Raw genomic sequence first — 24,949 nt, 5'->3', positions numbered from 1 at the left:
GAAATGCACACTCAGATGTTTGCAGTGATGAGGCACCAAGTTAGCAACTTACGATTCAAAGACAAAAGGTTCTTTGTTACTCTTCTTGCAAATTTTCAAGTTCCAGATTGTTTCAAATAACAAAATATATATATATATGTCAAATAAATAATAAAGGGTCAACAGAAAAAGAAACTTGACTACAGAGCAATTTGGCAATATATGTTAAGAATCTTTAAAATGAGAAACATCTTCAATCTAGTAACTCTTTTAGAAATTTTTCTTGAGGAAATAATTAGCTTTGTGTACAATAATAGCAAATAACATGAAAATAACCTATATGCTCAATATTAAGAAAACTAAACTGTGACATATTAATAAAATAGATTACCATGTACTGATTAATAATCATGGTGTTCAAGAATAAAGACTCAGAAAAATGCTGACTATATAATGTTAAGTAAAAAGTGAATAAACACTTATATATACAACAAGATCCAAAGTTTATTAAAAAAACAATAAAAATGGGCCCTGACCAGTGTGGCTCAGTTGGCTGGGTGCTGTCCCGTGTACCAAGGGGTTGCCAGTTCAATTCCCTGTCAGGGCACATGTCTGGGTTGTGGGCTCGATCCCTAGTAGGAGTAGTGCAGGAGAGAGCCAACTGATGTTTCACTCTCACATGGACGTTTTTCTTTCTCTCCCCCTCTCCCTTCTTCTCTCCAAAAATAAATTTAAAAAAAAAAAAATGGAGAGAGAAAAAATACTGACTTTAAACATTATTTTAATATTGTTTATTGTCACATCAGCCATGGTTATCACTGGATAGTGAGAAAAAAAGTGATAAAAAATTTTACTTTCTCTGTTTTTCAAAAACTGTTTCACACTGAGCTTTTATGGTAGTGAAAATACAATTAAGATAATAGTTTTATAAAGTCTCCCACTACTCTGCAAGGACTATGTTTGTTCATATCCCTACTTCCAGCTAGCATAGTGGCTAATGCTTTGTGAATCAATTAATGAAATCTGCAATGATTATTTACCCTAAACTTATTTTTCAAGTGTTTCACATCAAACTCTCCAAATAAAACTTGTGTGGCTTTAAGCTGACTGAACTACATTAATTCACTTCACTTTCCTAACAAGTCATATAATTTATTCTTCATTTAAAATTTTTCATACATATATCACTTCCTTTTTCTTTTATTAAATTGTATTGAATTTATTGGGGTGACACTGGTTAATAAAATTATACAGGTTTCAGGTGTACAATTCTGTAATCCATCACCTGTATATTGCATTGTGTGTTCACCACCCAAAGTCAAGTCTCCCTCCATCACCATATATTTGACCCCCTTTACCCTCTTCTACCTCCACACCCCGCCTTTCCCTCTGGTAACCACCACACAGTTGTCTGTGTCTATGAGTTTTTATCTGTTTGTCTTGTTTGTTCAGAGTATGTCAGGATGGCTGAGGGGCCTAAGGCAACAGACTCAAGCTCTGCTTACCTTTTTCCAATGCCTACATCTCAGCCAATATTTTTATCACTACACCCACTAATCCACCCTACATATCTCTGCCAGAGTTATAAAATTTAAATAGGGCTTTCTTTAAGTTTCCTCTTTATTCTAGTGGTCAAAACCTGAGATTGCTCCTACTGTCAAAGAACAAAGTTGCTAATTTTTAGTGTTGGACCCTTAGAAGTCAAAGCCTAGTTCAGCCCCCGTCCTGCAAAGGGCCCTCATGGGTCTCAGCCTGGCCCAGCTTCCTGTCCATTGCACAGATGGGAGCTCAGTCTACTCTCTAACAGTGACAGGAAACTTCCCTCTCAGAGAAGCTCTTTTTATATATGAACAGCTGAAATGTATAGCTTGCTCTTACCTTCACTGTGCCAGATCTGACTTCCTATAGTCACAGCCTGTTGTTAACTGTATCAAATAAGACTAACTCCTCTAGCACATCAAGGTCCTTCAAATACCTGAAAGCAGATATCATGTCTCTCCCCAGGCTCTGCCCCAAACCTACTTTTCTGTAGGGTAACATATTCAAAGCATCCTTAAATTTTTAATTTTTATACCTTTAAACAGGAAAGTATTCAACTAAAAACTGCTTTCCAACATTTAGCATTACAGAGGATCTTCAAAAAGTAGAAATAGGAGAGAATATACCCTTCGGAAATACATATCCCTAATTAATGCTGTTAGGTGATGTTTGGCACAGATCAAATTATATATAGCATCACACCAGACAGCATTTTATGCAATGAGCTTTTCTCTTACATTCATCTATTTGATGTAAAAAGAGTACAAAGCAAAGAACTATATATATATATATATATATACACATATATATATGTATGTATGTATGTATGTGTATATATATGTATGCATACACACATATATATATTTGAGTGTTGCCATTTGATTTTGCTACACATTATGCTTAATGCTAGGCAGACTGTCTATAAAATTTTGTGTTTAATAGTTAATCAGAATACTCAGGTATAATATACTAAATTGCTTTTAAAAGACAAGAACCTCTAGCATGGAACTTAATTGTTGAAAATTATAACTATAGGAAAGAATCTTTATAATTTCCTTTTATTACTAAACAACAAAGCCAAAAATTTTACTTATTTTTCAAGTACAGTTTACATTCAATATTATTTTGTATTAATTTCAGATGTACAGCATAGTGGTTAGACAATCATTTACTTTCCAAAGTGGTCCCCCGATATTTCAAGTACACACCTGGCACCATACATAGTTATTACAATGTTATTGACTATATTCCCTGTGCTATAATTTATATCCCTGTGACTATTCTGTAACTCCTCATTTGTACTTCTTAATCCCTTTACCATTTTCACCCACCCTCCTAACGCCCCTCCCTCTGGCAACCATCATTTTGTTCTCTGTATCTATGAGTCTGTTTTTGTTTTGTTTGTTCATTTACTTTGCTCTTTTAGATTCCATATATATGTGAAATCATAGGGTGTTTTGTCTTTATCTGTCTGATCCAAAGATATTTTAAAATAATATTTTAAATATATGTTTGCATGTACATTCCCTCCATCATTTATTTTCCTTGCAGTACATATCTTGGGAGTTCAAAATTCAAAGGTAATTAAATAAATATTTATTGAAAATCAAGTCTATACAAGATATTATGGTGTGAGATATAACAAAAATATAAATTATTGTAAGATGTAATCCTCAAAAATTAACAACTAATTGGTGAATGGAAGCAGAGCACATACAGAATTAAATTATAATACAGGAGTTAAAAATTATAATAAATTTCAAATGTCTAGAAATGTGGTTAGATAAAGAAAAATGAGAATTCTAGATGAAGAGAATATATTAAATCAAAAGAGGCTGAAAATTCATGTACAATTATAGTGAGCAAATTTTTAAGAAGCTGGATAGCCATGTATAATTATGGTTATCAAACTGATCATGAATAGTAGTGGAAAATGAGACTGCAAGTGAGGATGAATAAAGATTACGGACATCTAAATATTGGATGAAGAAATTGGAGCCTTATCTTTTAGACAATGGAGACTAAACAAAAGTCCTGAGCAGAAAATGATAGGAGTTCATGTGCTGGACACATGAATCTAGGTGCATTAAGAAGATAATGGAGAAACTATGCTGTATACAGTCGTGAACCAAAGCCACATATTATCAACAGGGATGAATCTCACAAACATACTGTTGATCAAAAAAAGCAAGTCACAGAAGAATACATATAGTATGATGCCTTTCCTATAAACTGAAATGCAAAGCAATGTAGTGTATTACTTCAACAAAAACACATATATATAGTAAAAGTATAAAAAAGAATCTGTGAATGATGTGAACCAGAATCTGTACATGATGTGAACCCAATTTGAGGATGTGGTTACTTGAGCTGGGGCTGAGGCCAATAAGAGAGAATACATAAGGGATATTTAACTATGTAGGCAGTGCTTAATTTTTTAAATCTGGGTAATAGTTTACAAGTGTGCACTCTTTCACTCTTTATGCCTTTTCAATTATGATGGAAGTGGAGTTCAGGAAGGGAGAGAAGGGGCCTAGAAGCTGGATGAGTATCTGGGATGTTATTGAAATAAGAGCACAAGATGATAAAAGTTTGAAGTAAGGTAGCAGTGATAAGTTTGGCATGAAAGGAATGGTTGTAGAATTTAGAAAAAATAAAAGATTAGTGCCTGATAGTGTGGAAGGGTGGGAAAGTATAAAAACAACTCTCCCACTCCTTCCTTGTTCAGTGACCCACCACTGACAGCTTGAAACCAGCTACTGTACCACAGGCTTCTCCATATGGTGGAAGGTGCGGAAAATCTGAGAAACTACAGATCTGGGCTCTTGCTTTTGTTTTTGGGTGTCAGTTTACTAGCAGAGTACTGTTTATAACCCACTTAATTAGAACTGAAGAAGATAAAAGGAATGGGAATTAGTATGTAAGCCATCAAGAACAAAGTTGTTCCTCTTTTCCAGCCTAGATTCAAGGCTAAAAATGTCTCCGAGCTTCTAGCTTAATTGATATCAATTGTTTTCATAAATAAGAGACTATTTTGTAAAAATATTTTATAAACAAAGCCACTGAGAAAATCTACTTCTGATTTCCTCCTAAATGCCTGTGATGAGGTTCCATGCACTAAGTTATCGAGTGTCATATTCCTAAAACAGCAGCACATCAGGGAAAGAGAAAGGGAGTTATTTTCAAGTAGAAGTGGCTCACCCGGTGTCTCCCATTATGCATCCAGACCACGTGTCCTCACATTTACACTCGCCTAAGAGAAAATGAATACACACGCCTTATTACAAAGTAAAAACAGGTCCATTAGAGTAGTTCCAACTTTAAAAAGTATATCTTAGCTCTATTCCTTATATAATTTTTAAAAAGTAATACCTGCTTTCTAATTTCCATTATATTTGAAGTTTCTATGCATATGCATAACAACAAAAATCTACTCTGACCCTGTCAGGATTACATAATTTTTACAAAAATTAAATCTTTTGATATTTGAACAAGTGGCCATATTTTTAAAGAATTCATTTAAAATGAAATACCAATTAAATAGTGACACACCACTACAGGATCCTGGTTTCAAGGCCCTTTACAAGAATTCTTACAATTTCCTGTTCACTGTTCAAAGCCTCTGCACCGAGGCAGTGTGGTAGAAGGCAGTATGTATACTGGTCAAGCAGAAGGGGATTCAGAATCAGAAACACCCAGGTTTAAAACCTCAGCTTGCCATTTAACATAATCTGTGTAATCTTGAGACGTTAACCTTTTATGATCCAGTCTCATCTGCAAAATGGGGTTAATATTCATATCTTTCAGGTATATCTAAAGGATTAAATGAGTATTTACATATAAATAATAATGGCATTCCATTATTTGTCATATAATAGATATCCCATAAATGGTAACGGTTATTGTTAATATAAACAATCATATTTATAATGTCTGTTTTTAAAAATAATTAAATAAATATGGTCAACTTACTCGTAATACATAGTGTTTGACCACTGCTGGTGAAGTAACTTGGGAAAATATATTCTTCATAGATGCTAAACCTAGCATATTTTACTAGGTCAATATCTACTAAGCCCTTTATCAGGTCTGATCCCACCTGGCAGACAAATTCTCTGTGGCCATACTAAGAGATATTTTAAATAAACCGTAATAAAACAGCATGCCTTAACGTATATGCCCAGGATTCTTTATTATTTATTTTTTAAACTTTTTCTTTATATATATATCTTTATTGATTTCAGAGAAAGGAAGGGAGAGGGAGAGAGAGAGAGAAACATCAATGATGAGAGAGTCACTGATCGGCTGCCTCCTGCACGCCCCCGACTGGGGATCGAGCCTGCAACTGGGGCATGTGCCCTGACCGGGAATCGAACCTCGATCTCCTGGATCTTAGGCTGATGCTCAACCACTGAGCCATGACTGGTAGGCCTAGGATTCTTTATTAAACCATTTAAAATTACCTAACTGAGCTTATTTTGTCCTTTTTTATGTTAGATTCAAACATTTATCATCACATAGCTTTAAGTGTTTATAACACATGGAGAAATTTTCATCTGTAATATAAATATAACCTTGTAGTACTTTTGAAAAGAATGTTTTGTGCCCTGGTTGTTTATCTTATATTATCATCCAAACTCTTTTGATCAAGCAACTGAATTAAAGAATGTCACTCTCCAAAATATTTTACAGAGTCTACTTTAAATACAACTGAACCATACATGTACTTTAACTTACCACTTGCTAACTTTCTTTTGTCTGAGATAATACCAATATTATGGGCTAATGACTGGGCAAGTGTAACTGCCATTAAGTCAGTTTTCCCAAACTGAAAAACAAAAACAAAAGAAAAATACATGTAAATGCAAATTATTTTTTATTTAAGATGGGTCAGAGAAAAAGTCACAATATAATTGGAAAAAAGTAATCTCTAAGCATTTTATTTAGCAGAGGCTAAACACATAATGGCTAGTACTGACTACTGAGCATTTGGGAAGAAGCAGTAAGAAATAAATCCATGTTTGATTAAGCCTCATATAGAAGCTGAGAAGCCAGGACATCACCAACTTTTTGTTTTGGAAACTTAAATCTAATTCTGAGTCCAAATTTCACTAGTGACATTTCTGAAAAATGTAATACATAAAATTAAACCAGTCTTTTGGATAATCAGAAAATAATAACAAATGTGTAAATTATTTGAAACTAATTCACCTTTGTGTGTCCACTTGTAACCTGAAATTTCCCCAAACTAAAAAGAATGTGGATTCAGAAAACAAATGCTGAGTAACAGGATGTGGTGATGATCTTTAGCCAAAAGAAACTTGAGAAGACCTAGGGATATTTTTTTCTAGGGAAATTTTTTTCAATATACAGTGTCCCAATGATTCAAGTATTTTTCTTTTAGATCACTTCCATTAGGCTTAGTGCCTTAGGCGTAGAAGGAACCCTTTGAAAGCCTGGTTTATTTTTCTCTTCAAAAATCTGCCAAGTATCAAAGAAGGAAGAAAATTTCCAGTTGGGTTTTTGGTAGTAAGCCGAGCAATTCAGGGAATTTCTCAATTCTCCGGAAAATCAAAGTAATGAACAAGACCTTATTGTCCATGAAGGTAAAAGTAAATATTTTCTCTATATAATCTGTAAATAGCTAAATCTGGAAATTATTCTAAGTAGACTATGAACAGAATTATTAAATAATATCTTCTATTATTTCCCTATTCTGTCTTTTGATCATTTACAGTAACCATAACGGTATTAACAAAACAACCCAACATGTGGAGAATGTGGGATACTAAGAAATTATCTCTTAAATATTAGGAGAACATTTTCAGCCATCACACCACTTTGTACAGTACAGATGTTCACACCTACTTCATTCACGCCTCCTCCTTTCAGCAACGAGCAAATCCCACCAATATAAGCTGCCCCGCTCCGGCTACTCTCAAATTGACTTCCCCTTTCAGAAAAGGAAATGAAAAATACTTACTGTTCACAGTTCAAATATCATAACACCTCTCATTATTAATTTATTACATTATTTTCCCCATGCACATAACATTTGTGTACTATATATTCCTGAAGTAAGGAAGAAATGTGAAAATTGCTCACACACATAACCAAAGAAAAAAGTTCTGGGGGATGTCTCCCCACATCATCACTAAGTACCTTCAAGAGAGCTACACCTATTAGAAAAGAATTACTAATATGATGTACTCTGAGAGGATACAAAATCACTACTGTGGTATTTCTGCCAAAAATGCATAACTTGAATCTCATAACGAGAAAATAGTCCCACACTGAGAGATGTTCTATAAAATAACTGGCCTATACTCTTCAAAAATGTTAAGTTCAAAATAAACAAAGAAAGGCGAAGAAAATCTCTCAAATTAAAGACTAAAGAGACATGACAGTTAATGCAATGTGTGGTCCTGCACTGGATCCTCGATTTGAGGTGGGGAGAGAATTGGCTCTAAAAGACATTATTGAGACAACTGGTAAAATGTGAATATAGACTAGAGATAACATATTATATCAATGTTAAATTATCTGGTTTTAATAATTTAGTACAGTTTATATAAGAAAATATCTAAAGTATTTACCAGTAAATGTCTCCAAGTTACTCTCAAATGGTTCAGGAAAAAGAAATTGATAGATGGATGAAAGGAAGAAAAGGGGATAGGAAGGGTGAAGGGAAAGAAATCATAAAACAAATGGGGCAAAGTGTAAACGACTGATGAATCTGGGTGAAAGCATAGGGGCTTCTCTGTAGTATTCTTGCAACTTTTCCATAAGTTTGAAATTATGTAAGAATAAAAAGTTACCCCAAATATACTTTTACTTCTATTTATAACTTCCTTCAACAAAAGCTCTAACTTCAGGTGATAGGTTTTTTAAATGCTATTATATATAACTTGCTATTACATCAAGTATGCATGTTACTTTAAAAAACCCTGTAAGAATGAGAAAAATAAAAGATAAAACTCTGGAAATACTAAGCTCTCACCTCAAATCAGAAACAAAGATAACATTAACATTTAAAAGACAGCAACTTTAAAGAGTATGATTAATCAGTTAAAAATTCTCTTTATGAGCATTAACAGTACTTCTACTCAGTAAATTCTTTGATTAAATCTCTTGAAAATTTAAATGAAATATGCATGCAATAATAAAATAACTCAAAATTAAACATCTTAAATTTTCATGCCAATTTCAAACAATTTATACTTTAAAACTTCTTCCAAGTGTATCTTCCCTGTCGAATCCTAATTGCATTATGCAGTAGAAAGGATACATCTCAGTCACGAGTCATAGAGCATTCAACACGGAACCAAAAATAGTAATAAATCATTTCAAAAGTTACGTACGAAAAAAGGTGAACTGCATCACTTTTCTCTTTGATGAAATCCCTCCTGTATTTCATAAACTCACGTAGGGTGATCAGTGGATTTTCGGATATGGCAAACTTGTTGTCAGCTGCCCAGGTTTCCATGGCAACCAATACTATCCTTGTCTTAAGTTGGTCTTTATATATCTAGTATATAACAAAATGAACACACCAGCTGTCCATGTGGTAAAATCAAACGTGTTATGAATAGGATTACAAATTTCCATTTACGGAAACAAGGACCTTGAGTTTTAGTTAATGTAAGAAATTTCACTGTTTCTAAGGACGATGATTATTTTCTAATTTACATGCATTTCCCTTGAGTAACACAGAATCAACTGTTTACCAAGTAATACCCAAAGACTGCACTAGTGAGAAACAGAAGATCACGTTCTAATAAGTGTTTGCAACCTATTCAAGGCTCTCCCTGAGGCCGTCCTCTGGCACCTAGACAGAGTTCACCCATCCTTGAGTCCCCCTAGCAAAACTGGAACAATGAAGGCTCCCCAAGGAAGTGATTTCTATACCACCTGCCTGTCCCTGATTCAACTCGCGGAGAGGTGCTGGCACTGTCTTGTCAGGGGAAGATCTGGAGAGTAGGTACAGTAGGATCATTTAGTTGCAGAATTCCCACAGCACCAGGCACTCTTTTGAAAAAGGCAACTCTTGCACTGCTTTTCCACTGGTGAGTATCTTTGTTAGGGCCTAGGACCCAACCTTTTCTTTTCCAATGTGAAAAATACAGGAAGAAATGTCAGGCATCAATCCGTGGGTAACTCTGGCCACTTCCTTTTATCACCTTCCCAGCCAGATATCAAAGTCAACAGAGTCAACTGCAAGGTCACCAGGGATGCGTGGGACACCTCGGCTGAAGTGTAACTCAGACTAGTGAAAAATGTAAGAACCATATTATCTTTCTACCAGCGATCAAGAGATACAGCTCCTCTCTGGCAACACTGAATCGGGGTGATACTTACTAAGTCGGCCATGTTCACCACAGACTTCGCATACGTATTGGTATGTACAACTGAAAGCCGGTGTTTTTTAAACTGAAAGCAAAAGACAACAAGTGAAGGGCTTTCAAAGTCATTAGCAAATAATCACTTCAGCAGAGAAAATATGGCGTAATGGAAAGGTCTCTACGGTTTTTTGTAAAAAAAAAAATGTAAGAATTAAGACCTAGTCCTTCATATGCTGTGTAGTCTAAAAAAAGGCTCTTAAAAGTTGGAGGCCTCAGTTTACTCATCTGTGAGATGGGGGGGAAAAACCCTCATTCCATTCATTTCACAAGCTTATTTCTATCGCTAGATTGTTATTCAAAATGAATAAAATATATGAAAGTTATCTATGAATTGCTAGGCATACAAATATAAGTAGCATCAGTCAGAAAAAGTGAGTGTGAATATTGCTGTAAGTGTAAAAATGTGTAAGTTCTATAAGTCTTATCCAGTAAGGAGAAGAAATCCCCAAGGGTCACAAAGAGGTAGCCTGCATAGGCTAGATGTGAACCACATATCTTTTGTTTGACCTCAGTGCTGTTTTAAAAATCAGGAAATACAATGTAAAACCTGATTTCGGGCTTCACTTGAAATTAGCATTCCCACATGGTAATAACTGGTAACTGCTGAGAAGCAGTTGCTCCCATTAAATAGGCCATGTGACTTCCCTTTCACCACAGGCCTCACCCTTCCCTATCGTTTAATACCTGACTCACTTTGTTTTTTCTGCATAAAGATGTCTACAGACATCTGAATTTGTGATACACCAAAATATCCAAAATTATGTTTTTGCAACTTATTCTTGTTTTGTAAAAGTCTCAGAATAGTAACATTCACTGAATTTGAAAAGGTAGAAAGATAAAACTTAGTCTTAGCCTGAGTAAGAAAAAAGCACTCAATCTTGATTGTATTATTATTAAAAACAATTAAAATTGTTATTATTTATTGAATCAAATGTAGATAAATGACATTTTCCCTCAAATCACTCAAAGTAAATCCAAATATACTTTCACTTGAAATGAAGTAAAACTGAGCAATGTGCATCACTGAGCACTTTTAGTTGAATACCCTGGTTACACAGAACAATCAGCATTATAACTCACTGTTGGGCTGTGACTATAACCATATGACTGCAACGTGTCCATGAATTGAATGTATATGGGAATTGAATATAAAAAAATAACTGACTCAACAAAAATGGAAGTTCCACTATCCTAAAAATCTTTACTACTTGGCTGTATAAGCTTTTCCATATGGTTTATTGCACAGCAAGACAGAAATAGAAAAGTTGCTTTTATTTCATTAGGATAAAGTTGAACATTGCAAACTACAGTGTCACATTATTAGTGTCTCACTTTTTCAATGTAAAGTGGGAGTTTCATTTTTTTTTAAAACTGCCATTTTAGTAAGAGGAAATATTAGCTCCTATATTAGTCAAGTAAGAACTGATATTAATCAAGTGAAAGTTGACATTACCAGTTTCAGAAATAGTTTTTGAACTTCACAAAATACTGTTAGTTACTTTCACCTAAAGGTGTTTTACCTAAGGGTGTTTCCTACTTCTAAGTTGTTGCTGGTGAAAAAACATATTTGGTTACACAAATACCTTCTTCCTGTTAAAGCTTTATGGGGCTCTTTCTTCTGAACATATTCCTGCACTGACCAGTTTTATCCAAGGCATGAACAAGTTCAAACAACAAAAAATTCAGTAAATCCTACCATGAGATGATCGTTCACAATCATCAGTTCAATATATTTGGTTTCCTCCTCTACATTTCGAGGATGTCGACGGAGCTGCAACATAGTAAAGGAAACGGCACCTAAATAGGCCCTCTGCACTTGGCTGTGAAAAACTAAAAATTATGTTCTACATTAGCTTCTCAGACCTTATTCATCTATAGCTCAAAGTTTGTACCCATTCACCAACCTCTTCCTATCTTCCCCACCTCCTAGACCCTGGCAACAACTTTTCTACTCTCTGTTTCCATGAGTTTGACTTTGCTGTTTGTGTTTTAGATTCCATTTCTAAGTGATACCATGCATTTCTGTATTTTGGATTTAAGGCTGAATAATGTTCTATTGTATATATACCACATTTTCTTAATCCATTTATGCACTGATGGACACTCACATTAATAATACCATAGATTATAAATAAAATGTGCTAAGAAAGTAGAACTTTAATGTTCTCACCCCCTCCCAACAAAGGTAAATATGTGAGGTGACAGATATGTTAATTAACTCCACGGGGGAAATGCTTTCACAATGTACACTTAAATATCTTATGATTTTATTTGTTGATTATATCTTGACAAAGCTGAAAAAATTTAAATGAGAAAAAGTATGGGAGAAATAAACAAAATAATAGTTTCCTCTTTTATTCATTTAGTATTTATTTTTCCATTTTCATCAATTTACTTAGTTTTTGACTAAGTAATAAATTTACATGGTTCAAAAATTAAAGAATTATAAAAATGTAGAGAATGAAAGTTTTCCTCTCACCTCTGTCCCCCATCTACCTAGTCTTTATCCTACCTACTGAACAGCACAGTTACTGGTTTCTTCCAAAAATGTCTATGCATATAAAATCAAAAGATATATGTTTCATTTTATACTTCCATTTATTTCACTCTCAGGCTATTTTCATTTAACAGTATATCTCAGAGATTGTAATAAAATGGTTTAATGCAAGCTCCTGAGAACCTCTGAGAGGTCTACAGGGAGTGAGATGATTGGCACTTTCTTTTTTTTAAATATATCGATAAGATTTCAGAGAGAGGAAGGGAGAGGGGGAGAGAGAGAGAGAGAAACATCAATGATGAGAGAGTCATCGATCGGCTGCCTCCTGCACGCCCCCGACCCGGGATCAAGCCCGCAACCCGGGCATGTGCCCTGACAGGGAATCAAACCTCGATCTCCTGGATCCCAGGTAGATGCTCAACCGCTAAGCCGCGCCCGGCCGGGCAGGCACTTCTATTCTTTACTCTCCAAATCTGGGACATGCCCCTTCCTCTGGTGGGCATCAAGGGACCCCCCAAATGACGCAGGAGCTTTGTCAGGATAGTTCTGAGAGTTCCCAGGCAGTCTTGGGTTATCCAGTGCAGCTATATCTGTCTATTCAACAACAAATTTTCTCCACCTTCAAAATCATGACCAGTGAATGCTACTGGCAAGAGCCACTAAGACAGCTATTTCCTTTTATTCTCTGCAGTTGGTCTAGAACATGATCTTCAACAAGATCTGCAAAATTAACTTTTCCCTTTATGCCATGCTTCGATAAACAGTTCTTCCAATAAATCTTTTTGCTCACGTGCCCATGGCCATTTTTGTGATGAGGGTATACAATCAGTGCGTTTTGAGGACTGCATCTAAAGCAAACTAAAAAATATCTGTCATGTGGATTTTGTCTCATTGCTAACACATTCTCAAACTTAAAAAAAACTTTTTTTTCAAAATCCCTTAAGACAATTTAATAGGGAATAAAAGACTATAATTTGGGGTTTGGAAACCAAAAAGTAACAAACTGCATCCAATGACAAGAGTCTCTTTAAAAAATGGATGTTTTTAGGATGTTAGTCTCTGCTTTTTTTATTATGGAAGAGACCTGAGCCTTATCAGTGAATACAGTAGCCTCTTTCCCAAGTTCCAACACTTTCTAAAGGTCAGAGAGATGCCAATATTGGCCACACAGTTTTGTAACACTTCATCTCCCTGGTCCACAGTTTTCTCAGAAATAGAAATCAAGAGTTTGTCTGCTCAGCAGATGACTGGATATTACAAATGCTTATGGAAAAAAAATCAGGGATTATGTCAACAAAAAATTATCCTATTCTCTCAGTTATTAACTCATGAAAACAATTCCTGTTTCAAATTAAATCCTGACGGCAATTATTTATATCTGTTTAATTGGGCCTCAATATATATGTATATTCACAAAATATATAAAGCTCATAGTAGTAATTCATAGAACACAAGACTCCTGAGAGACAGTATATTAAGAACATGTGGTTACAGGAACTTCTCTGAGATCAGACTTCCTAGGTCAGAATCCCAGATCCACCACTGGGGAAGCCAATGTATCTGTGGGCAAGTTACTTAAGCCTCTTATACTCAATGTCCTTACCAGTAAAATAGGGATAATAATACCTTCCTCATAAGAATGTTATGATTAAATGTGTGAATACAATTAAAATTCTTAGGACAGGGCCAGGCACACAAAAGTACTCAATAAAATTTAGCAATTATTATTCACATTAGAAATCTGTCTGTAAACATGTTTCATTTCATACTTATTAAACATATTTTAAAGAGAAAATACTTGTTTCCTTCAACTGCTTGATCTTACTAGAGATTCATTTCTCTCATCCCGTGTTTTTTAGGCTGCATACATACACTCACACCAACCACCAACGCAACAGTGATGACAGCTGAATTCTCAGGGCCCAAGTTCTTATTCTATCTGAACCATTTACCAGCTCCATAATTTTTCATAAGTCATTTTCACATTGCAGAGCCATCATTTTTCCTTGGTACAGTGCTTTAACCATATGAAATAGGTACTAACAGTTGTTATTATTATTATTACTAAGTCCAAGATCCACTAAACACTCATAAAGTAGGCATCCTAATTTTATATTCCAGGCTCCAAAGCAGCTCACGTGTGACAACAGCATTTGGGGCTTCAAAGCCTGATGGATTCACTCTTAAGGGCATATCTTTAAAAGGATAAACACAAGGATATGCACCATACAAGTAGATCCCATGATGTGGTGCATACCAGGCAAGGAAAGAGGCATGTGCTAGAAAGAATCTGAGATGCCACAGCAGAGGCCCATAATCCATCTACATGATGAATAACCATATTATCATCACTATCTTGAGTCCTTTTTGAGTCTATGAAATAACATACCCTCATCTCCACTGCTCGTGACAGATCCATCACACTCACTGCTTACCACGCCCTGACAAATGTCTTAACTAATACCCTCTCGCAGAGACTTAATGTAGACTCAATTGACTGGCAGTTGCCAAGTGTTTTTAAAGCATCATGATATATACCTGTGAATACATACCTGCCGTTTAGTCCTTTTTGGTCTTGGCTTCAAAATAAATTTGGGTGGAGTGATGTTTACTTGTTGGAACTCTAAAGGGAAATAAAAATAAATTAAATTTAACTTTGAAATTTCTAGCTTTCTTTCATACAAGGCAATCAAAGTTTTACTAGCCCTTCCTAGTATAAATTATATAATTATACTTTAATTATTCATCATTGCAATTATTAATAAGAATTTCTAAATTATAATCATATAACTATATGGTCATTATGAATTTTATAATATATAATGTTGCACTTAATGATAATATAGAATATTAATCAAAGCAATTGTGCTCATATTAATACTGAATAAATATATCAAGAATGAATACAATTCAAAAAAATCTCAAACATTATTCCTGTTCTAATTTATCTCAAAGTTTTTCTCATATTTCTCCCATAAAACCATTACATTATTTATTGGGAATCTTCTAAATAGCCAACTTGACCTTCACATTCACCACTGACTTCCATTAAAGAATGGCACACCAAATGCTGGTGAAGATGCGGAGCAATTAGGACTCTCATACGAGAGTGTGAAATTGACCAAAGTAAAAAAGAGACACTAGTCCTAAGAAATGTGTCATGTAAAACAAAAGGTTCTACCATCAAACAAGTGTGAGAACACCTGATCATATCCTGTCTCTGGGAAATACATAATGCATAGAAAGACAAAGGTGCTGATAATCCGTAACCCAGTGAAACTGTATTTAATTAAAAATTAATCAGCTTACTTTTGAGTTAATTTCACAAAAATTGCAGTTTTGGCATTTATTTCTAATTATCTTCTAAGTTCTCAGAGTAAATCTAAGCATCCTGAAAGGCAAATAACACTCTTAAAATTGACAGTGTCAGCTTCTGATAAGAAAAGAAAACCAGAAACTAATTGAGATAGACCCGAGTTTTCAAAGAATATGTTCAAAACTCATTTTTAATAACAGCAAAACTGCCAAGTCACTTCCAAAATTTCTGATGAAAAGAAGCCCTAAACAAAGTTTTTTTTCAAATTGTAAGATTGTATCATGGCAATAAAGTCCTGAGGGCGGATTTTATTTGTTACTTTAAATGTTAATTAATATTGATTACTTCCAGTAATGTCTATTAGATTGTGACTTTATTCTCAGGCAGCTAGTCATGAATTATTTTCTTTCCATAAGAAAAATTATAAAAGTTACATAAGGTAAATGAAGGAACAGTCTAAAGTGTTTATGTGAAATAAGAGCATTATATGCTCATTTGCAGATATTTCAAACTAATGAATTTTATAAAATAGGACCTTCTATCCCCTTGGCAACAGGAAGAAGGGGAGGGTTCTATTTCTCATTAGGGGAACTACATGAGTTCAAGAAGTCGCAAATTTATTTCAGAGAGGAAAGGGCATTAGAGGATACTTCTTTCATTTTCTGATGAGAAGGCAATGCACACTTTTAAGGCATTTTCCTAAGCAGTTTGGGATTTGCTTTCAGTCTAGTAATTTTTCCATTTCCCCTTGTGCCTCTCCCAGAGAACATTCCCATTGTGCCATAATCCAAACCTCCAGTCAATCTCTTCCTAGCTGTGAGACCATAGAAAGACAAACCAGCTGAGCTTCATCTATAAAATGGAAATATTAACATTTATCTCACAGAGCTGTTACAAAAATTAAAGTGCAATTAAAATTTAGAATATGCTATGGCCATGATCAAGGCTCACTGTATAGCAAAAAGCATCCGCACACCAGATACCGGGAGTGTGCCCTGCCTTCAGAGAACAACGAGTCCAGCGCAGCGAGGACTCCGCATAATCACTGCTCCACTAACTGAGACCAAAATATAAGGATTCTGTCCTACTGTCATGTGAAGACTTGTGTGGAACTCTCAATCAACATCTATAAATAAATGGCCCTGTAAACACACATGAGAAGGAAAGACTAATTTCACAAATAGCACATAAAACAAAAATGTTCATCTAAAATAGCTCCTCCTTAAAATGCTGGGGCATAAAGAGATGAAGATAACAACAAATGGGAAAACGATTTAAAGTTCATCTCTATGTTTACAACTCAGTATTTCACCAGGAGTGAATTTTTGTATATGTTATCTATGCAGACCAATTTTTGCTCTAATGTTATTTCTCCTATAGAACCTTACTTGGAATCTTAGGATTTTAAAAAGTTTTCCTCCAGTGTGTTGGCATTTTATCTTTCCAGACTCACCCACTGTCAGCATGAGGTCACCTGCATTTTATTCTCCCTCTTGATGGCACTTGACTTTCTCTCTAAAATTGTTATGAGCAGTTGTGCGCTAATGATATTCCAGCTATAGATCAGCTCTAAAGCATTAAAATAAGTCATTAAAGTTGCCTTTTCTTATAAGTCATTATAAGAATATCGTACCAGAGGGAAGATCATCCAAAGGAAATTCAAAGAGTCTGGATTTGTAAACCGAGTGAAAATGAAAATTCTCCTGAAATAACAAACAGAGAGTAAGCAAGTGCTTCCAGATATCTCCAGCCTCAGGCAGTCACAGCTGGAGAAGCTGGAACCCTTACAAGAACCGTGGCTTGTACACATTCTCCTGGGTTTACAGAGGCGATGAGCCATTGCCCGGCAGCTCCCACTCGCTCTGTATTCTCCCAGCACGAGAACGATTTCCTATGAGAAGCAAAATGCTTTCATGAACAGAGAAGCCATTTGGAAAATAAATGAATGGGTATATTCCCCCAAGGAGAAGTAAGACATCTGGGAAAATGGGTTAATGTTTTTTATGACTGGTTCCTTTCCACGGATTCCCTGCCTCCCTTTTAGAGTCAGAGAGCTCTGTTAGGCAAAGACTGCTGAGCCAACACGCTCGCTCATATTGGGGAGCATGCTGACTGGTATGGCAGATGCCCAAATGGACCTTGCTCCAAAGTTCAAGGGTCATACAAAGTTCTGTGACAAGCCAACAGATAAAACACCATGCTTTGTCTAAGAAAAATTAATGAACATTCAAATAACTTCATCTGGCTTCATTCAATTACTAAAGTTATAAGAAATATCATAAATAGTCAAGTTTAATGATATTAAAAGGAGAATGTCACAGTCAAGTTTCATATCACCTTTAAAAAATATCATGCAGTCAAGCAAAGTGACAAGAGAACAGGCAATGAGGACCCAGAAAATAATACGCAATACAGACAGTTTCCCAATCAAGATTATGGGTGGCAAAACACTGTGTATATCTTGAAATTATTTGCCTCTCTAAGTGTTTGGCCAATGTTTCATGATGCAAGGAAGAATATTTGTGTGTACAGGACTAGAACGGAAGTGGACTGTGTTTCTCTCTGGTCTATAATATTAACTCAATCATTTCCTAATTTGTGGGAAATGAATATTTCAACTAAAGTAAGAGAATAATTGAGAAAAACCTACATTTCTCTAAACTTCATCAGCACAGGGCTTTAAAGACAATGGAAAATAGAGAAAAATCTCAAATCTAAAAAAGAAAGGGAGGGTGGAAAATCCTGTATCTGTGGTTTTGACCTGTTATAGAATAAACGTTTGTGTCCCTCTCCCCAAATCTGTACGTTGAAGCCCTAACTCCCAATGTGATTACATTTGGAGATAGGGCTGTGAGGAAATGATAAAGCTTAAATGAGATTGTAAGGGTGGGACCCTAATCTAACAGGGTTGTGCCCCTATAAGAAGAGGAAGAAACACCAGAGCTCTCTCTTTCCCTCTGCCTTATGAGGCATAGCAAGAAGGCAGCTGTCTGCAAACCAAAGAGAGAGCCCTCAACCAAGACACTGACCCTGCTGGCACCTTGATCTTGGACTTCCAGTCATCAGAACTGTGAGAAAATAAATTTCTGTTGTTTTAGCCACCCAGTATTTTGTAATGACATCCTGAGCAGACAAAGACAGATCATAGCACATTTTGGTGGAGACAGAAATGGAAGCTTCAGAACACCTCTGAAGGAAAGGAGGAGTAGGAGACAGATTTAAAAAAAGAAAAAAGACATTTGTGGTTCTTACTTATTCAATATTATTTTAGATATATACATTTAAATAAAATAAAGTATAAAATTAAAATAAAATATAAAATTTATACACACACACATATGTATCAATATTTAAATAAAGTAAAGCAGAGAGAAAAAAGAGGAGGGAAAAAGCTCCCAGCATCAACTTTCACATTTGCCACAGCCAACAGAAGGAGCACTTACTTGGGAGGTGTCATTTTCTTCTGGCTCAATGAGATAGGTGTGATTCCCATCATAGAACATCCCACTGCCAAGAACAAGAAAATATTTAGGCATGGCTATCAACTCCTGCCTCAGAACAAAGTTATTTTAAAATCAGCAGCAGCCAGAGAGTCAGTTTACTTCTCAACCCCACTTCTCAGTCCCACCCATCACCACCATCACAGCACATACCACACTTGCACACCACACACACACACACACACACACTGCCGAAGAGGGGAAGGCCCCTCTCTCTGATTCCCCACAAGGAGCAGGGTTTCCTCATCAATACTATTCCCTAGGCTCAGAATTACCATTCTCTGACTCTGGTCCATTATTCCTCTCTCCAACATATAATTCTAAAACTTTAATGTGCAAATAGTCAACTGGAGAGCTAGTAAAAATGCAAAACTTTCAGGGCCTTCCTCGGATTTCTGGGCTGGGGCCCAGGAAGCAGCATTTTAAAAAGCTCCCAGGTGATTCTGATGCAGGCTGTCAGGGACTCTACTCAGAACTACCTACCTACAGCACACATGGAAGATGCTATAGTAACAAGAGCTGACATATTTCAACAACTTAACCATGAACTAAATACACTCATTTACTCTTTCCAACAAATATATGAGGGAGATGCAAAGACTATCCTCATTTTGCAAGTAAGGAAACCAAAGCCCAAAGAGATGAAGTAACTTGCCCAAATTACATAATCAGTGAGAGCAGAGGCAGGAATAGAGCCCAGGCAGACTGGTTCCTGAACTGTTCATCTACAATCGGCTCCCCGCCTTCGTTATCAGTCACTCATTGAACAGACATTCAGAAAGCACCTACAATGCACTGCGCTAGGTGCTGGGGATACAGTACTGAACAACAGACCCCTTCTCTGCCCTCATGCTGATGTGCATTCTAGGGGGACAGAAAATACATACAATCAACAACTGAATATATATGACATGGTGATAAATTCTAGGGAGGAAAATAAAGCGGGTGAAGGGCAATAACTGGCGCCAGAGGACTGGCCGTAGAAACCAGAGATAGAAGGTGGCTAATTTATACAGAGGGTCAGAGCAAGGCTTCACAAAGCAGAAGCACTTAAGTAAAGACCTGAATGAAGTGAGGGGGTAAGCGAAGGATATCTGTGCAGACAATATTTCAGAACTGAGCCCTAAGGTAAGAGAATCTTGGCTCGTTCCAGGAACATTAATGGTGTGGAGGGGCTGGAACAGAGTGGGTGAGGGAGGAGTCCAGTAAAACGAGGTCAGGAACAGGTAAGCCCTTAGGGCCGTGGCTTTTACTCTGAGAGATGAGGAGCCACTGCAGGGTTCTAAGCAGAGGGGAAACACAATCTCCCTTAAATCTCAAAATAATTGGCCCAATGGCTGTGTTACAATAATTTTCAGGACGGCAAGGATAGAAAGGGGAAAGTATTGCACTAATCCACGTGAAAGAAGTTGGTAGCTTAGAACACGGTGGTTATAATGGAAAAGGTAAGAATTGGTCAAATTCTGGCTATTTTTCAAAAGTAGAGTCAACGGGATTTGTTAATGATTTGAAATGAAGTATGGAGGAAAGAGTCATGTCAGTGAGGACTCCAAGGTTTTGACCTGAGCAACTGGGAAAATGGAGTTGCCATTTAATAATATGAAAAAAGCTGCAGGAAGAACAGAATGGGGTTGGCACGAGGAAGCAGGATGCAGGGAACAGGGCGTAAACCTGGAGTTCAGTTTTGGACTTAGAACAGAGATGACTACTGGCCAATTGTGAAATCCTCTAGAGGGCATTTTAAGCTACAGATGGCCTCACCTCCCACTCAGAGAGATCCTGACAGTTGCTCTTTTTAGTAAGACATGGCCTTCTACTGAGATCAGGCCCCTTATGACGCCGAAGAAATGTGTCATCTAAGAAGGGTGAAGCTGTAATCTTCTGCAGTCATTTTTTAATGTTAGGTGGAAATGACCGCAAGACATCCAAGCTGTTATACAGGGAACAGTATTTGTCTCTCATTGATGGCCTAGTGAAATCGGCTGGTTTCCCTGAGCTATAATCACAATGGCCTCCAGTTCTGCCTCTATCCAAATTCTTTCATTCCTGCTTTAACATCTTCCACATGTCCTCAACTTTCATATATCCTTAGAGCTGCTCTTCTCACATCTGTAAGGTTTTCAAACAAGAGTACACTTTATGAACTTGGATGACGTATTCAGAATTTAAAGCTAAACAGATGTAGTTTGTAATATATTACTGGCAATACAGGCCTAAGGAATCAGTGGGACGAATCTTTTCAAAACAGTAGGACAAATAATGGCAGTAAACATTCTTTTTGCCCCCAATGAGACTTGGCCAGACCCATCAGGAAAGTTGTATCAAACCATTCCCTTTACCAAAGTTCACATGGTAACGCTGATTAAGCTGCAAGCAGATAGTTTTGTTTAGTCCTGGGTGTTGTTTCCTCTTGCATTAGGTTAATGTCTAGTGTGAAACCAATTATTTTTACTGGGTTTAACATCATGATATACAACATAAAGAAAGCAGATTCTGACACCATCTGTATCTACAAGATTCTAGTTCCCTATATTACAAAATGCCATTATTAAAAGTTCTTTAACAATTAAAAGGCATATGTGTTTTATTTGTTTTGTTTAAGGGTTGATACCTTTCTGTTATATTTATATAAATTCCAATAAGTATAGTGAGTCCAAAACACAGAACATGCTTGATAAAAATCTGCAGGTAGGACCAGCCGAGTGAACTAAAAATTTGAAACGCTGCATCACAGTATTTTTAAAGAAAACCAGCCGTTCTTACAAATTGCCACAAGAGGGCAATAAACTTACATTTGATTCCATCCTTTTAGGATTTTTGTCTTAACATCAGGACCAAAATATTATCCATTAGTCCTTCTGAATTGGGGGGGGGGGGGGGGGGGGGGAGTGCTCTTGCAGGTTATTTATGTAAAAGACATGAATCTGATTATTTTCCCCTTTCTTCAACTGAATTAAATAAACCAAGGAAAATGAAAAATCTCAATATGAACTTGGTATTTTATGAAAGATGAATCATGGATGAAATAATACATCTCATATCTAATCACTGCAATTGAGACAACATAAATTAATATTTAGTAATACCCACTCAAAATATTTGTCAGAAATTTCTGTACAGAAAGTGGGATCAAGACTAGAAGTAAAAATAAGTAACAAAAAGGAACAAGAGTAAATTTTTCCAACATGCTCATAAAAGTCTAAGAACATCTAAGCATGCTTATACGCAATCCCGACCGTGTTCCTAGACACACAGTGGGTTTTCTGTTTGTCTTTGTTTAGTTTTAAATGAAACAGTTTCTAATGGTAAAAGTAAATTTTACTTAGTCAATACAACTGAAGTAGACTGAGTCCTACTCCTGGATCTAGTCACAAAAATTTTCTTAAAGTTACTTTTCCAACTTCCTTCAAATGACTCTGTGGGCTTAGTAGCAAGCTATTGGTCTTACGTTCTCAGTTCTGTTAGAGCCCTTAGAAAGCAGCAATACTTGCTCTCTATTTCTCACAATATTGTGTCCATTTGGAAAACTGGGAGGCAAACTGGAATAAGTACTAAGCAAGACGCTTACAAAGTGACTTTGGGTTGAGGTTTTAAGAGGAAGGGAAAGAAAAAAAAGCCTCTTATTTTTTACATCACTCTGCTACAACATACATTTGCTGCCACAAATGTAGGATAAGCCCAGTCCTCGCTCATAGCTGTACTCATCTTGAGATCGGAACAATTTCACTGCTGAAGGCAACTTCAACATTTCTTTTTCCAGATAAGAAAACTCAGGCTGTCAGATATTAAGCATGGATTCCTGTTTGTAAAACTGTCTCTCTATTCAAAGAATTTATTTAAAATAAGGAAAATCGTCTTTTAGAACAAGTAATAAGCAATGTCAGGCATGTGGCCTCCTCACTCTCTTTCCTTTCTGCCTCTCACATACCTACTGCCAGAGCCTGACCACAGGTTCCATTCAGGCAGACTGGCTACAGTTTCTGGGCTTTCCCATTAGATCTCTTTCCTTGCTTTCTTTTTTCCTTTTTCTTTTTCTTTTAATGTTTTTATTGATTTCAGAGAGAGGAAGGGAAGGGGAGAGAGAGAGAGAAACATCAATGATGAGAGTCATTGATCAGCTGCCTCCTACATGCCCCCTACTGGGGATCGAGCCCGAAACCCTGGCATGTGCCCTGACTGGCAATCAAACCGTCACCACCTCCTGGTTCTTTGGTCGATGCTCAACCACTGAGCCATGCTGGCCGGGGTCCATGCTTTCTTTTAAGATTTGTCAATCAAACCCCTCTGTTGGTAGATTCTATCAAACCCTGTTCTGGGGCCCATTCCATCTTCCTCAGGGACATTTCTCTGGAGCTCTCAAGCACCACCTCAGCTTACATTTTATTTTTCTGTTTGCTTTTTCTCTCTCATAGAAAACAAACATACCTATCATATTCCATAGTAGGAAGCTGAGCTAGATTTAGCTCCCTCTCTAGACTGAGCTCGAGGGGGCCGGGTTCATGGCCTAATTGCCTTAATATTCCTAGTGGCTGATGCACAAGAGACACTCAGTAACTGCTAGGTAGATGAAAAAGCCACAGCTCAAACTTGGTAACAGACAATAAGTACTTTAAAGTTGCCAAACAAAAATTTAACAAAACTGAATTAAAGTGCTGGCTTGTTCTATGCTAAAAAAAAAAAAAAAAAAAGTAAACAAGTCAGAAGGAACTGAGATGATCTGGCTTAAGTAGAATGCTGAGGAATGACATGGTGGCTTCGTAAGGGGTTACAAAACAAACGAGAGACGGCCACCTGTGCATCACCATTACTGACAGGACAGAGGAAATAGACGTATTCCCATGTTAAGCATCATCAAACATTCTTTGATAATGAAGTTTCTGAGAAAGGAAGCAAGGCCCCGAGGAAGGATGAACTCTGATCCTTGGAGATTTCTGAGAACAGGAGACGGACCCTCCTACAGTTTGCAGTAGGTTAGGTGCAATTTTCAATTGAAAAAAGAGTTGAAACACATGAGCTCTCAAGGTCACTTGCAGCCTTTTCTCTTTGCCTGAGGAGTCAAGAGTTTCCACCTACTGAAATTTCTATTATTCTATATAAATATAAAAACTAACATCAAGGAGTGAAAGTAGAACTGGTATCCAGAGGCTGTACCTCCACAGAAACAGAGACCAAAATTACTCAAACCACTCCTGTCGCAACTTGGACGAAACTAGAAAAAAGCTTTAAATATCACTACAAGGGATCATATAATTCCAAAGCCCCAGGTTTCTGCAACTCTAATTTTAAAATGTTTGGTTTATAAAGCACAGAAGAGAAAAGATCAGATCCATCACTGATTTCCAATTATTTCCCGACACAAAATAGGGATTTTGATTACAGTGCATTAAAAATAAAGAAAATAAGTGACCAAAAGCATGGACAGTACAAAAAAAAATATCTGGACACTTACTGAAGCCCATGGCATGTTGACAATGCAACAAATGAGGCAGAGTTTCCTCGGATGTGGCCCTGGTAGTAACAGTGCTCTCCTCCCTGAAAATAGAAATAGAGAACGTCAGCCTTTGCCGTCACAAGGAGAAGCCACTGCATCACTGCACAGGCTTATGCCACACTGCGCTTCCATATGTCAAGCTCTGCACATTTTATTTTTCAGATCAGTATTATCAAGCCATTTCTAACAGAATTATTCATAAGCACTCCCAGTGAGCTGACTCCA

The 24,949-nt window shown here is 36.5% G+C and overlaps 1 protein-coding gene across 11 annotated transcripts in view; it reads right to left on the bottom strand.

Annotated features, from left to right (window-relative positions):
* Positions 1 to 24,949, bottom strand: part of ADAM22 (ADAM metallopeptidase domain 22) — a 184,737-nt gene that overhangs the window by 48,760 nt on the left and 111,028 nt on the right. For all 11 annotated transcript variants that reach the window (XM_087821144.1, XM_087821141.1, XM_087821142.1 and 8 more), the window contains exons 5-14: positions 24,683 to 24,765; positions 19,177 to 19,240; positions 17,367 to 17,436; positions 14,970 to 15,040; positions 11,617 to 11,691; positions 9,877 to 9,948; positions 8,880 to 9,046; positions 7,387 to 7,471; positions 6,256 to 6,346; positions 4,720 to 4,771 (exon numbers count right to left, since the gene is read on the bottom strand). In XM_087821144.1, coding sequence (XP_087677270.1) covers positions 4,720 to 4,771; positions 6,256 to 6,346; positions 7,387 to 7,471; positions 8,880 to 9,046; positions 9,877 to 9,948; positions 11,617 to 11,691; positions 14,970 to 15,040; positions 17,367 to 17,436; positions 19,177 to 19,240; positions 24,683 to 24,765 — 830 coding nt within the window. The remainder of the gene's footprint in view (positions 1 to 4,719; positions 4,772 to 6,255; positions 6,347 to 7,386; positions 7,472 to 8,879; positions 9,047 to 9,876; positions 9,949 to 11,616; positions 11,692 to 14,969; positions 15,041 to 17,366; positions 17,437 to 19,176; positions 19,241 to 24,682; positions 24,766 to 24,949) is intronic.

Source organism: Miniopterus natalensis, chromosome 10 (assembly GCF_054644295.1).
Source record: "Miniopterus natalensis isolate mMinNat1 chromosome 10, mMinNat1.hap1, whole genome shotgun sequence".
Lineage (NCBI taxonomy): Eukaryota > Metazoa > Chordata > Mammalia > Chiroptera > Miniopteridae > Miniopterus > Miniopterus natalensis.
This window is presented reverse-complemented; position numbering and strand designations above follow the sequence as displayed.